Consider the following 16,105-nt stretch of genomic DNA (forward strand, 5'->3'; position numbering starts at 1 on the left):
ATTGACCTCATGCGTTAACCCTTTGTGCGCTGCCCGATTTTGCCTGAATGATCATTTTGAAACTCCTTTCCCTTTCAGACCAGTTCCAAGGTACCATCTTACTGAAGAACATAAGCACTGCATCCTCAGGGCGATATCAGTGTGTATCATCCAATCTCATGGGCGCCCGAACCTGCCTTCTAGACCTGCAAGTAGTTGCTCGTAAGTTCTCTTTTTTTCAATCGGCATGTGACCCTGCCTTAAAGGGGTACTCCGGTGGAAATTTAATTTTTATATATATTTTTTTAAATCAACTGGTGCCAGAAAGTTAAACAGATTTGTAAATTTCTTCTATTAAAAAATCTTAATCCTTCCAGTACTTATTAGCCACTGAATACTACAGAGGAACACAAAGCTGACATCACGACCACAGTGCTCTCTGCTGACAACTCTGTCCATTTTAGTAACTGTCCAGAGCAGCATATGTTTGCTGTGGGGATTTTCTCCTTCTCTGGACAGTTCTTAAAATGGTCAGAGATGTCAGCAGAGAGCACTGTGCTCGTGATGTCAGCAGAGAGCTCTGTGTTCCAAAAAGAAAAGAATTTCCTCTGTAGTATTCTGCATCTAATAAGTACTGGAAGGATTAAAGGAGTAGTCCAGTGGTGAACCCAGTGGTGAACAACTTATCCCCTATCCTAAGGATAGGGGATAAGTTTGAGATCGCGGGGGGTCCGACCGCTGGGGCCCCCTGCGATCTCCTGTGCGGAGCCCGACAGCCCGCGGGAAGGGGGCGTGTCGACCTCCGCACAAAGCGGCGGCCGAAATGCCCCCTCAATACAACTCTATGGCAGAGCTGAAGCGCTGCCTTCGGCAATCTCCGTCTCTGCCATTGAGATGTATTGAGGGGGCGTGTCGGCCGCCGCTTCGTGCAGAGGTCGACACCCGCTATCTGGACGGAGAGCCTGACCCCCATACAGAGAGATCGTAGGGGGCCCCAGTGGTCGGACCCCCCGCAATCTCAAACTTATCCCCTATCCTTAGGATAGGGGATACGTTTTTCACCACTGGACTACCCCTTTAAGATTTTTTAATAGAAGAAATTTACAGATCTTTTTATCTTTCTGGAGCCAGTTGATTAAAAAAAAAAAAAAAAAGTTTGCCACCAGAGTACCCCTTTAAAGTGACCATGGATAGAACATGTCCCGGGTAGTCTAGTGGTTAATAAATAATATCCCTGATGGTCTGGTGGGCTTGTAATAACAATATCCCTTGTGCGCTATTGGATAAGTACAATACTGTGTGGTCTTCTGGACTAAGAATCCATAGATGTGATGACCTAGTGTTCATAGTATCCCTGCTGGTCTAGTGGTTAGTTGTTAATATCCCTGATCTAGCACGTTGCTTTGTTAACAATTTTGACCGCACATCTGGTGGGTCAGCGATATTCCTTGTGGTCTATTAGTTTAATAAGAGTCAGTTCTGAAGGGTTAAATATTTTTTTTCCCTGGTGGTCTAGTAACAGTATTAAGTGGATGCATGACAATACCCCTGGCGGTTAGTGGGTTAAGGATTACTATTTGTTGTGTTATAGTAGTTATGATGAATCTGGTGTCTGGTTGGTAAATATTAATCCTGGTGGGCCAGTGGTACAGTCATTTTGTCTGTGATGGAAAAACCTAAAGCAATAGGGTTAAGAAAGTAAGTAAAAGAGGGGTTGTTCCAACAAGATGTCCGTAAATTCCTTAAAAGTAAATGGAAAGAGATTGAAACATGAAAGAGAATTTTTTCAATTTAAATTCAGAATTTTATAATAAAAAAAAATAAAAGAAAGAAATTAGCACAGGAGCAGGGGCACCTGTGAAAGACTGGAGTCCCTGCTCCTATAAACTGAGCAGCGAGGCATGCGCCATATGTTTCGAACTGTTCTCACATCGGTTGGGTGCTCTGCATTTGGTTTAGCGTATGTTCACTAGGTAGTGGCTCATACAATGTATGCCTTGCAGCTCAGTAAGTAAAAGAGCAGGGACCCCTGTAAAAGACTGGAGTCCCTGCTCCTGTACACTTTGCAGTGAGGCATGCGCCATGTGTTTCTAATTGTAATCACATTTGCTCTGCACTTAGCTACGTAAATGTTCACTGAATAGTGGCCCACATTATGTTTTCCTTGCTCCTCAGTATGTACAGAAGCAGGGACACCTGTAAAAGACAGGAGTCCCTGCTCTTTTACACTAAGCAGCGAGGCATGTACCATATGTTTCGAGCTGCCCATAGAAAGCAGCAATGTTTTCACGTTGGCTGGGTCGGGTGACTTACATAATGTAATCCTTGCTGTTTAGTAAGTACAGGAGCAGGGACCCCTGTCAAAAAATGGATTACCATTATTACCAAAATAAAATATTTTCCTGAATATCCGAGACCTTGAGCCCCAGATTCTGCATAATCTGCATTTTTCTCAGACAGCGTGGGTATAGGTGTCAGCTGGGCGTCTCAGGTCTATTTGGTGATCAGTGTGATAAGAGCCTCTCCAATTTGCACCTATTGGTATCCTATAAACAGTAGACCCTTGGACATCACAGTGTTAACGATACTCCTTCTTCTATTCTCAGCGCCGCACCAGAGCATGGGTCTTATAGCCGGAGCCATTGCGGGGGGAGTGTTAGTGTTGGTCATCTGTATAACCGTGGTGGTTATTGGGTTGTTCTACTGGAGGAACAAGCACAAGGAAGAGGAAGACGAAATCCCAAATGAGATAAGGTATGACGGATGGGAACAGCATTGGATTGTCTTTGTTACCATACAATTACGGTCCTATTTGTCTTCTTGCATAGTCAGCTTGGTCCTAACGTTGAGTCGACACCATTGTTTTGGCAAGTCCTTGGGGCATTTAGCCTATGGGACTTTTGCATTGTGTTCAAAGCCAGCGTTGCTTATAGGATTTGTTCCACTTACCAATCACACATTGCAGATGCGGCATTGTATACATGATATATGTAGAGAAGGACTTCGTTACAGCACTCGCCCTTTAGTTGCCAATGAAGTTTAGTTTATTTATAAGCACACATGAGTACGGTGGATCGTGGGGGAGAAGAGGAGAGCAAGCTCACTTGAGCCCGTGCAGCGACGGTGCCGTTTCACGGGTAAAATCGCTTGGTCCAAGCGGTTTTACCCGCGAAACGGCACCGTCGCTGCATGGGCTCAAGTGAGCTTGCTTTCTTTTTGGCATGACCAAGCGGTTCAGAGAAAGGGAGAGACTTTCCTCATGGCGTGACCAAGCGGTTTTACCTACGAAACGGCACCATCGCTGCACGGGCTTAACCCCTTAACGACGCAGGACGTATATTTACGTCCTGCGCCGGCTCCCGTGATATGAAGCGGGATCGCGCCGCGATCCCGCATCATATCGCGGCGGTCCCGGCGCTCATCAACGGCCGGGACCCGCGGCTAATACCACACATCGCCGATCGCGGCGATGTGCTGTTTTAACCCTTTAGAAGCGGCGGTCAAAGCTGACCGCCGCTTCTAAAGTGAAACTGAAAGTGACCCGGGTGCTCAGTCGGGCTGTTCGGGACCGCCGCGATGAAATCGCGGCGTCCCGAACAGCTGATCGGACACCGGGAGGGCCCTTACCTGCCTCCCCGGTGTCCGATCGACAAATGACTGCTCCGTGCCTGAGATCCAGGCAGGAGCAGTCAAGCGCCGATAACACTGATCACAGGCGTGTTAATACACGCCAGTGATCAGCATAGGAGATCAGTGTGTGCAGTGTTATAGGTCCCTATGGGATAACAATGATCAGTATAAGAGATCAGTGTGTGCAGTGTTATAGGTCCCTATGGGATAACAATGATCAGTATAAGAGATCAGTGTGTGCAGTGTTATAGGTCCCTATGGGACCTATAACACTGCAAAAAAATGTGAAAAAAAAAGTGTTAATAAAGGTCATTTAACCCCTTCCCAAATAAAAGTTTGAATCACCCCCCTTTTCCCATAAAAAAAAATAAAACAGTGTAAAAAAAAAAAATAAACATATGTGGTATCGCCGCGTGCGTAAATGTCCGAACTATAAAAATATATAATTAATTAAGCCGTACGGTCAATGGCGTACGCGCAAAAAAATTCCAAAGTCCAAAAAAGCGTCTTTTGGTCACTTTTTATACCATTAAAAAAATGAATAAAAAGTGATCAAAAAGTCCGATCAAAACAAAAATCCTACCCATAAAAACTTCAGATCACGTCGCAAAAAATGAGTCCTCATACCGCCCTGTACGTGGAAAAATAAAAAAGTTATAGGGGTCAGAAGATGACATTTTTAAACGTATAAATTTTCCTGCATGTAGTTATGATTTTTTCCAGAAGTGCGACAAAATCAAACCTATATAAGTAGGGTATCATTTTAACTGTATGGACCTACAGAATAATGATAAGGTGTAATTTTTACCGAAATATGCACTGCGTAGAAACGGAAGCCCCCAAAAGTTACAAAATGGCGTTTTTTTTTCCATTTTGTCGCACAATGATTTTTTTTTTTCGTTTCGCCGTGCATTTTTGGGTAAAATGACTAATGTCACTGCAAAGTAGAATTGGTGACGCAAAAAATAAGCCATAATATGGATTTTTAGGTGGAAAATTTAAAGGGTTATGATTTTTAAAAGGTAAGGAGGAAAAAACGAAAGTGCAAAAACGGAAAAATCCTGAGTCCTTAAGGGGTTAAGTGAGCTCACTTTCCTCTTGGCGTGACCAAGCGGTTTTACCTACGAAACGGCACCATCGCTGCACGGGCTCAAGTGAGCTCGCTTTCCTTTTGGCGCGACCAATCGGTTTTACCTGAAAAATGGCACCGTCACTGCACGGGCTCAAGCGAGCTCGCTTTCCTCTTAGCGTGACCAAGCGGTTTTACCTACAAAACCGCACCATCGCTGCACAGGCTCAAGTGAGCTCACTTTCCTCTTGGCATGACCAAGGGGTTTTACCTGAAAAACGGCACCGTCGCTGAACGGGCTCAAGCGAGCTCGCTTTCCTTTTGGCATGACCAAGTAGTTTTACCCGTGAAACTGCACCATCGCTGCACGGGCTCAAGTGAGCTCACTTTTCTCTTGGAGTGACCAAGCGTTGTTACCCGCGATACGGCACTGTAGCTGCACATGCTCAGGTGAGCTTGCTTTCCTTTTGGCACGACCCATAGGTTTTATCTGCGAAATGACACCTTCGCGGCATGGGCTCAAGTGAGCTAGCTTTCCTCTTGGCAAGACCAAGTGGTTTTACCTGCGAAATGGCACCGTCGCTGCACGGGCTTAGATGAGCTCTCTTTTTTCTCTTGTAGTAACCAAGCGATTTTACCCGCGAAACCACACCGTTGCTGCACGGGCTCAAGTGAGCTCCCTTTCCTCTTCTCCCCCTGATCCACTGTACTGATGTGTGCTTTTGAATAAACTACTCTTCGTTGGCAACTAAAGGGGGAATGCTGTGCTGAAGTTTTTCTCTACATATGTAATTTTTGAATCTGTGTCTCAAGCGCACTTCAGTATTCCAGACAACGTTTTGATGCAGAATGGTCATCCCTCCAGTGCCGAGTACTTGATTCTCTAATAGTAATTGTATACATGGTCATTGCACCTACATGTTGTCAAGTTGCAGATGATTTATAGTGAGGACAGAGGGAATTCATATCCATTAATCTTGTCTTATTTTCTTCATCTTTCTAGAGAGGATGATCTTCCTCCGAAGTGCTCATTGTCTACCAAAGTCTTTCACCCTGATGCCTCCTCCTCTGAGCACGATACATTGACGTCCACCAACACAAACACCTTCAATGGTCACTACTGGAATAGCTCCAAGTCCAATTTCAACACCGGTTCATACGTTCATTACAACTGCAATGGCTGCCGCCAACCCTCCGCCCGTTCGGTCACGGGTCACCCAAGACCGACTTATGCTAATGGTGGACAGCCTTCCGGTCCTCCAAAGACATTGGTGGTGACAGCCAACACAGCCCCTTCTCCAAAGACTGGAGGTAGAAGCAACGGCACGGTTGGCAGAAAAGCAAAGCCGTCTCAAACTAGGTCTTATGCTGTTAGCCAGGCCACGTTGGAGAGGATAGGCGCCGTGCCGGTCATGATACCGGCTCAGAGTAGAGCGGGCTCACTAGTATAGGAAGAGCGTAAAGTCATCTTGGGGCAAAGAAGAGTTGCGTTAGCTTGTGGGGGTGAAAGAACGTCACGTGTGCTTCTCTGTTCCTTCCTTCCATCCGGGCAATCTACGACTGGAAGAGGCCGGTCCTTGTGAGAGAAGACACAACCTGAGACAAGGTTGAAAAAGTGTGGACGGTTTACCCGAGACTAGAACTCCTCCTTATAGTGCCAAGCACAGCCCCGGGGCTTCCAACACAGAATAACAAATGTGCCTCCCGTACTCTTGTTCAGCTCCTCTTACTCACCTTAAGCCCCATTAAAGGCTTTATTTTTGTAACTTCCACCTTGCTTGGAATCCAACTAGTTAATCTTGCTCATTGAAGATGGTGCTAAGGAGCCCCCTATCCCTCCCCCCCCTCATCTCTACCACCCTATAAATCACCAGCTAAAGAATAAGTATCCCATTCCCGCATCACTCCAGCACTTTATTCATCTTTTGGTACCCATCTCCATGGAAGAACATCCAAGAGGTCTATACATTCTAAGGTCCCTCCAGACCACCACCACCACTGAATAAGACGAAGGACTTCATCGTATAAAGAAGATCTTGCAAACTGCATCAGTTCCGCTAACAGATTCTTAGAACCTAGATTTTTCCTTCAACTATTCAGTCATATTTCGAGATGATGGGCACCGAACCTGTTTTTTTGAATTCTTTTACAGAAGTTATTGTGTATAAAAATATTTTTTTTTTTGTAATAATATTTGATTTTTTTAGGGGCTCTGTAGTCATCACAGTATCGAAGTCCGGTTCCTAGGCAATTGTATTGTGTTTGGCAAATGTATCACCTATTTTTTCCCCAAAAAATATACTCATTTCTTTTTTAATATTTGTTTTTGACTGGACTTGGTTTGCAGATATTTCTTAAGCAGTTGTAGAACTAGATGTCCTGCCATGGTCTTCGAGCTCCTGCTGGGACCATGAATGAACCTTTAGTTCCACCATTTCTCAGGAAGCGTGGGTTGTCCACTTTTGATGAACATGCAATAGGATCTATGGAAGAATTTTTTTCTTTTTCACGGTGGTCTACAGAAGGTTCCATCCTGGTGATGTGATCTTGGACACGTGCAGAGTTTCGGGAGATACATCGACAACCGAATGCCAAGGAATTTAGATGTTCGGTCCAACAAATGCAACACGTTCTAGTGATTGTCCTACGTGAGCTCCAATGGGTCAACCAGGCTCCGCGTTGAGTGTTCGAGCCTTGAAATCCTGTCTTCTCACCCGGTGAAGGGCTGAAGCTTTTATGTATCACTATTCTTCAGTGGGAGAACACAACTTTAAAAGGAACAGTTCCAATGATTCTCCTTATGCTGCAAATTTGGCAACCGAAAAAGGGGCGAAAACACTTTTCGAAGTTTACCCCAATTGGACTCTTGACTGAAATACTGGATCTCCAGTGTTTAATGTGCCTGAAAATAGATGTCTGCAGAGTTACCGTATTATGTACGCAAGAGCCAAACTTTATGATGTTCGAGAAACTTTATTCACAGGTTACAAATGTTCTATACCTCTCTCTGTATAACTATATATAAGATTTACATATTTTTCTTTCTTTTTTATGTCAAAACCAAAATCATGACTATTTTTAGACTATTCTTTATTTTCATAAACTCCTTGATCATGTTTATCTTATGCTGGCCATAAACATGCCCAGACCATGCCAAACATGCATGCCATTTCCATGGGGGATCTTTACTTTCTGGGGGAGATGAAGGGTCCAGTAGGTTGAATCCCAACCTAATGGATCTTCATCCAATCTTTGGACAATCTCCTTAGACATTGAGATCCTCCATGAAAAATGTATTGTCTATGGCTAGTTTTAGTATTGGGAATTCGTCACCAGGACCGGTACCTACAGTTGTGCTAAGTGGATATGCTTGAGCCCACCAAATGGCCCCCAGTTAAAGGTGGACTCCGCCCTTAGACATCTTATCCAAAGGATAGGGGATAAGATGTCTGATCGCGATGGTCCCGCCGCTGGGGACCCCTGCTATCTCCCTGCTGCAAACGGCATTGCTTTACAGCTTCGGGTGCAGCGCCGGAGGCTCGTGACGTCATGGCCACGTCCCTCTTGTGATGTCATGGCCATGCCCCCTCAATGCAAGTCTATGGGAGGGGGCGTGACGTCCGTCACGCCCCCTCCCTTAGACTTACATTGAGGGGGCATGGCTGTGACATCGCGGGCGTGGCCGTGACATCACGAGCCTCCGCCACAATTCGCCAGTCATTCGGCACGAATGGAACTTCGCTCTGTGCACTAGATGTCTGGCGTGACGTAAGTAGGGCGGAGGCTTGTGACGTCACGGCCACGCCCCGCTCTTTATGTCACAGCCATGCCTCCTCAATGCAAGTCTATGGGAGGGGGCGTGATGTCCGTCATGCCCCCTCCCATAGACTTGCATTGAGAGGGCATGGCTGTGACATCACGGGCGTGGCCGTGACATCACGAGCCTCCGCCCCACTTCGCCAGTCATTCGGCACGAAGCGAACTTCGCTCTGTGCACCAGATGTCTGGGTTACCGCACCCGAGATAGTGGGGGGGGGGGGTCCCCAGCGGCGGGACCCCCGAGATCAGACATCTTATCCCCTATCCTTTGAATAGGGGATAAGATGTCTAGGGGCGGGGTAGCCCTTTAAGGTTTTTCGGGCCCATTTGTGCCCACTCATTGAGGGCATCATAATAAAGGCAACCATCCTGGTGACGGGTCCTCCTTAAAGGGATACTCCACTGGAAAACATTTTCTTTTAAATCAACTGGTGCCAGAAAAGTTAAACAGATTTGTGAATTACTTCTATTAAAAAAAAATCTTAATCCTTCCAGTACTTATCAGCTGCTGTATACTACAGAGGAAGTTCTTTTATTTTTGAATTTCCTTTCTGTCTGACCACTGTGCTGTTCGTGTCAGGAACTGTCCAGAGCAGGAGCGGTTTTGCTATGTGGATCTGCTTCTACTCTGGACAGTTCCTGACATGGACAGAGGTGTCAGCAGAGAGCACTGTGGTCAGAGAGAAAGGAAATTCAAAAAGAAAAGTATATAGCAGCTGATAGATAGTGGAAGGATTAAGATTTTGAAATAGAAGTGATTTACAAATCTGTTCAACTTTCTGGCACCAGTTGATTTAAAAAAATTACAAAAAAAAATGTTTTCCAGTGGAGTACCCCTTTAACCTTCAATGTATACCAATCCCATACACTACATGAGCGGAGCAGACTAGGTGTAGGATTCCAACGAGTGTATTTTTTTTGCAAAAAGATTTACATAAAGATCTATAGAAATTCAGATGATCCCCTCTTGAATCCCTCTTATAATTTCACCCAATAGTTAGATGAATGTCTTATCCACTGTTTTGTTCCCCCTTCCGAATATGATGTCAATTAACCAATTGCTGCATTCTTATATTAGAGCAATGGTCTCCAACCTGGGTCTATCAAACCGTTGTAAAACCACTATGCCGAGCATGCTGGGAATAATAGTTATACAACACCTCGACAGCCACAGGTTGCCGACCCCTATAGTAGAGCATTAACTCCCCGGCACGGTAATGGGTTCCAGACAGGTGCTGCCTATACCCTGAAAAATCCCTTGACTAATTTTTTCCAAGATATTTGGGATGGGGGGGGGGGGGGGGAGGTGGATGGTTTGTTTAATATTTTGGAAATAGAAAAAAAATTATATATATATCTTAAAAAAATAATCCATGCATACATTTCGACTTTTTCCATACGTCCTCTAAAAAAAAAAAAAATGATATGCATTTTGGCCGCAGAAGAATGTCTCTAATACTAGTTCTAATATTACCAGGGGTGCATATACTTCTTAATGACTTGAATACAAAAAAAAATAAAAATCAATATTTACAGCAAAGCTTTGCGGCATTTGACATGTCAGCCACCAAAAGGGGTGGAATGCTTGGCAGCACACTAAACGTGGGTATGTATGGCTTGCATGGTAGTAATCTATAAAACGTATGGATACCACTATTTCTACGGGAGAGGGGGGGGGGGGGCTGGGGTAGATTATTTGGTTTGACTAATACAATAATCAGAGGTTGCACTTACTCATAGGTCTTTTACCACTAAGAATTGGCATCAATGGACTCGAAAGGTTCCCTTTCCTCTTGGGTGCTGGGCACCTACTAAACATGGGTAGGGGGAGGGGGGGGGGGGTTAGTGGATGGGCTATGCCGAATGACTCTCTGATTGTTCATTGGGTCTGCGGAAATGAATCTCGTCCTGCTATGTTTACATTTGCTGTGGCAGATAAAAAACAAAAACAAACCTAAAATAGTAAAAAAGATAAAAAATCAAGTTTCCTGCATCTTGCATAATACTTTTGAGATGCCCGGCCTGCCGCATGAAGTCTCCTGTTTCTTCAGTGATGTTGGTAAAAAAAAAAGTGTATATATATATATATATATATATATATATATATATATATATGCAAAAAAAAAGTATAAAAAGAAAATAAATAAAAATAGAATGTCCAGATTTTTTCGAATGCATAAACATGAAATGATTGGAAACTTCAATACTTTGTATCACTGAAGGTAACTAAGTTGGGTCAGGGTGGAATTGTGGAATTTTTGGCTCGGTAGGGAAAGAATGAATGTAGAATTAGGGTTTACCAAAATTCTCCGGATGCATTTCGAGTCCCAACGATTGGTGGATCTGTTAGCAGGCTCCCCTCCCCCTTTGGGTAAATCGTTTTGCCGTTGCTTTGGCAGATCCGGTTGGATCCAAGAAATGGATTTTCCCAATCATGCTATCGTGTAGGAGACAAATCGGGTTGGTGGGTTCTTCGTCTTTGTAACGTAAGATGGTGGTCCAATGGGGAATGTAGATACTTGGAACCCTTCCTTGGCCCGTGTATCTAATGTTAGCTCTTGCACTGATGACCACTACTGTAACTTTTTGGATAACCCAGCCCAAAGGGATTTCTTAGAAGGTTTAGTAACATATACATGTAACAGAATTGAACAGGTTCCCATTTGCAGAGACCTAAGGTAGCAGGATCCATACATTGGGAACTTTGATAAGGGATAGGCCCAAGACACTATTAAAGGGGTACTGCGCCCCTAGACATCGTGGGGGTCCTGAGACACTATTAAAGGCCCAAGACACTATTAAAGGGGTACTCAGGCCCAAGACACTAATAAAGGGGTACTCTGCCCCTAGACATCGCGGGGGTTCCAACACACTATTAAAGGCCCAAGACACTATTAAAGGGGTACTCAGGCCCAAGACACTATTAAAGGGGTACTCCGCCCCTAGACATCGCGGGGGTCCCGACGCTGGGGACCCCTGTGATATCCCTGCTGCACCCGGCGTTCGTTTAGAGCATTAGGTGCAATGCCAAAGGCTCGTGACGTCACGGCCATGCCTCCTCAATGCAAGTCTATGGGATGGGGCATGGCCCCCTCCCATAGACTTGCATTGAGGGGGCGTGGCCGTGACATCACAAGCGGGCCGTGATCGTGACGTCATGAGCCTCCTAACAACAACAAACCCCGAGGGGGGCAAGGGTAATACTATGAACAACAAATGGGGGATAGCCCCCAAGGGGTACCCTCAACTAGAACCCCCCCCCCCCCCCACTGTAGAAAGGACGAGTTTTAGATCAAGTACCGCCCTGTGCAAAACTAAACGGGGGGCCACGTAGCCAAGGATGGCCATGTCGCGGTGCCTGACTTGTGCTGCCTCTCAGCCAGTGTGGGGGAATTGGGTTGCACTGCGAACCACAAGGGGCTGGGTGGTCTCCAAACAGTGGACCTCCAGCTGTTGCAAAACTACTACTCGCAGCACGCCCGGGCATGCCGTGAGTTGTAGTTTTGCAACAGCTGGAGGTCCACAGCTTGGAGACCACTGCTCTAGATCCTCAGTATTTGATTACATAATATATTTTTTCACAGAAAGTTGTGACTCTTCCCCCCCCCCCCCCCTGCACCAGGACAGATAGTTCTACGCGTTCCTTCCGCTCTCTGCATTTTCTATCACATTGGCGGAGGAGGCAGCAGGGTCTGTGAAGCATTGCGACTTTCTAACATCAGTGTCCCTGGCTGCAGCACAATGCAGGGAACGGTAGACACTAAGACACTGCAGAAACATTAGCACCAGCTGTCGTCACTGAGCAGGAGGCTTATACCGAGCAGATACCGGATCCACCACGACCTTGGGTCTAGTGCCGGAATCGGGGTCTAGTGTAACCAATGAGACCCCATCCCGAACAACGTGATCCCACATCAACCTACAACATTAGAACGACATATAAACAGGGCTGGTGCAAGGATTTTTCCACCCCAGGCAAAAGATAATTTTTCTGCCCCCTTGACTCTGCCAATTGACACGGCCTTTGACATGCCCCACCTTACTACTGGGGTGACACACTGTAACAAACCTCCTCCTCATGTAATCTTCTTACTACTGGGGTGACACACTGTAACAAACCTCCTCCTCATGTAATCTTCTTACTACTGGGGTGACACACTGTAACAAACCTCCTCCTCAAGTAATCTCCTTACTACTGGGGTGACACACTGTAACAAACCTTCTCCTCATGTACTCTCCTTACTACTGGGGTGACACACTGTAACAAACCCCCTCCTCATGTAATCTCCTTACTACTGGGGTGACACACTGTAACAAACCTCCTCCTCATGTAATCACCTTACTACTGGGGTGACACACTGTAACAAACCTCCTCCTCATGTAATCACCTTACTACTGGGGTGACACATTGTAACAAACCTCCTCCTCATGTACTCTCCTTACTACAGGGGTGACACACTGTAAAAAACCTCCTCCTCATGTAATCACCTTACTACTGGGGTGACACACTGTAACAAACCTCCTCCTCATGTAATCACCTTACTACTGGGGTGACACATTGTAACAAACCTCCTCCTCATGTAATCACCTTACTACTGGGGTGACACACTGTAACAAACCTCCTTCTCATGTAATCTCCTTACTACTGGGGTGACACACTGTAACAAACCTCCTCCTCATGTAATCTCCTTACTATTGGGGTGACACACTGTAACAAACCTCCTCCTCATGTGATCTCCTTACTGCTGGGGTGACACACTGTAACAAACCTCCTCCTCATGTAATCACCTTACTACTGGGGTGACACATTGTAACAAACCTCCTCCTCATGTAATCTCCTTACTACTGGGGTGACACACTGTAACAAACCTCCTACCCATGCTTCTGGCTGAGAGAGTAGTTTGGATGCTGGTTGTCTAACTTTCTTGTTTTAGGCACAGCAAATCCCCCCAACAAGAGGGCACTCTAGGCGGCTGCCTATAGGCAGAGCTGGCCTTGCATATAACAAATTTTTTTTCTGCGCTCCATCATGTCTACAATAGAAAATAACTCATGCAAATGTGGGCCCGTGGGCTTTTCCTGAGTGGGCCTCAGGCCGGGCCTTAAAGGAGTACTCCGCCTCTAGACATGTTATCCCCCATCACTGGGAACCCCAGCAATCTTCGAGCCTGTGCTGCAGCGTTACGGTCACGGAAGCCTGGGGCTTCTGTGATTGTGATGTCATGCCCCCCCCCCCCATTCATGTCTATGGGAGGTGGTGTGACGGCTAGTAAACAGCTGCCACGCCTTGTCCCATAAACATGAATGGAGGTGGCGTGGTGGCTTTGATCCCCAGTCAACCGCCACAGAGCGGTGTTCGCTCTGTGCATTGGATGACTGGAGTACCGTGGCAGAGATCACGGGGGGTCCCGAGTGGACCCCCATGATCAGACATGTTAGCCCCTATCGTCTGGATAGGGCATAACATGTCTAGTGGAGGAGTACCCCTTTAAATGTCTGGAATTTGCCTTTAAGAAGTTGGCAAGTCTGGCCAATCTGTCGCCATAATTGGACATGAATTTCAGTCCAAGAGGTCTACCAATATATCTGGGCTGGGGTTGTTAGTAGTATGATGGTTATGCTGGGTGAATCACATGGCAAAGAGGTACTAACCCTAGGTTTCTCTGTGACCCACTGACTTTTTTTTTGACATATAGCTGTTCACACATGCAAAGCCCAAGAATGAGACTTCTGACGCCCGGATTCCGTGAATCAACTTGTAAACTTTACTTAAAGTTAACTTAAAGGGATCCCCCGCGATCTCCCGCAGCACCCGACATTCTAAACCAACGCCGGGTTCCTGCAGCAGTGGTTGTGATGTTACGGCCACACCCCTAGTGATGTCACGTGACGCCCCCTTCATTCATGTCTATGGGAGGGGGCGTGTCGACAGACATGCCCCCTCCCATAGACATGAATGGAGGGGGCGTGATGTGACATCATGAGGGGGCGTAGCCATGGCATCACGATCACGGCCTCCGGCTCTGAGCACCAGAGTACCCCTTTAACTCCTATGGCAAATCCAGAGAAATACAGTTATTTGAATACTGTTTTGTTGATTACACCCGAGGAGTAAGGAGAATTAAGATTCAGTCACTGTCCCTTTTATTTATTGCTGTTTTAGCAGCTCAGTGTCATGAACGACTAGGGGGACAGGGAGAGTGAGCCCTAAGCTGTCCCTAATAACAATCCCCCTGCCTACTTACCCATCCGCCCTAAACGGCGGATCGACAACCACAGTGCCGGTCCCTACCTGGGCGTAAAAACAAATAATAATATACATAGTCGGTCACTGGCCAGAAACATAACAGGAAAACTACCAAACAAGCAGATATACAAGACAGAATATAAACATACTAACAGGGCAGAATATAGTGTATTAACAAACAGTTCAGAACCCGGAATCCAGATAAATGGCTGATATGACTAAATGAACTAGACAAGGTATAGAATGAGTAAACAGCAGAAACCAGGAAATGCAGGGGATGTACAGATGAACTGAAAGTTAAACACTAAACTGATCAGGAACATAGAACACTGTTCACACTAGACTAGATAACTAACATAAACAGATTAAGTTCAGAGGACACAGATCAGTGAGTAAGCACAGAGGACACTATAGACCAATGGTAAAGCACAGAGGAACACTAGATCAGTGATCATGTACTCTATGATCTGTGCATGTACTATAAAGATCAGCAAACAACTCTGGACACATACAAAGAACAAACTAGACTCCCCACTCCAAACTTGGAGGGACAACAATACTAACTCCAGACTTCTAGCCATCGGGGCACTCTCCATCATGTGATCAGGATACTGAACCAGGAGGAAACAGAAATATAAAACACGGAACACTAGACTGAGAAACGGATGAGTCTGAACAGACTCCACAAGATCAAACTCCACAACCAGAGTGCAGCAGAGCTAGGGTTTTAAAGCCACACCCGAGTAGCAATAGGATGAGGACCTTAACTCTTCCAAGGCTAGGAAGAATTAGAACAAAAACTGCTCAGACTTAAAAACCAGTGTCTGAACAGACCCCCAAGACAGAAAAACACAAAAACAAATAAATGGACATTACACATTAGCTGGATTTTGGGAGTCTAGGACGAGGTGTTTTTAGCACTGTATGTGACAATGTTTACTGCAGATGTGTGTGCAGGTGTTAGATGTCTCTCTAGTTCACAGTCCAAATTTTTGAAACTACTAAGCAAGGATCTATAGGGGTTAATTTACCATGGTGAAAAGTGTAAAATAAAACTACTCAGTTTTTGGCAACAATCTGTGACGTAATACTCGGAAAGGCACATCCACGAAAGTTCTCCATAGCAGAAAGCACTGACTTGATCATAGACCCAAAATAGATCAGTGAAAGACAGAAAGGCCCTTGTACAGCTTTTTCTTTCTTGAATTATACAAATTCTCCCTCTTGGCTCAAAGACTTGGTAGAATGTATCCTCACAGCCTGGGCTTGAACAGGGTTACTAGACAGGTGGCATTATACATGTGTGACCTTTGTGTAGGGTATGCCTGACTCTATGCCCTAGGTCCACCAGACTTGGTCTA

At 45.6% G+C, this 16,105-nt stretch overlaps 1 protein-coding gene across 1 annotated transcript in view; it reads left to right on the plus strand.

Moving 5' to 3' along the window:
• IGSF11 (immunoglobulin superfamily member 11) overlaps positions 1 to 6,856 on the plus strand; it is a 317,231-nt gene extending 310,375 nt beyond the window's left edge. Inside the window, exons 5-7 of the mRNA XM_056559906.1 lie at positions 79 to 201; positions 2,586 to 2,733; positions 5,682 to 6,856. Coding sequence (XP_056415881.1) covers positions 79 to 201; positions 2,586 to 2,733; positions 5,682 to 6,129 — 719 coding nt within the window. The 3' untranslated portion in view covers positions 6,130 to 6,856. The remainder of the gene's footprint in view (positions 1 to 78; positions 202 to 2,585; positions 2,734 to 5,681) is intronic.
• Positions 6,857 to 16,105: the final 9,249 nt, after the last annotated feature.

This window comes from Hyla sarda, chromosome 2 (genome assembly GCF_029499605.1).
Source record: "Hyla sarda isolate aHylSar1 chromosome 2, aHylSar1.hap1, whole genome shotgun sequence".
Lineage (NCBI taxonomy): Eukaryota > Metazoa > Chordata > Amphibia > Anura > Hylidae > Hyla > Hyla sarda.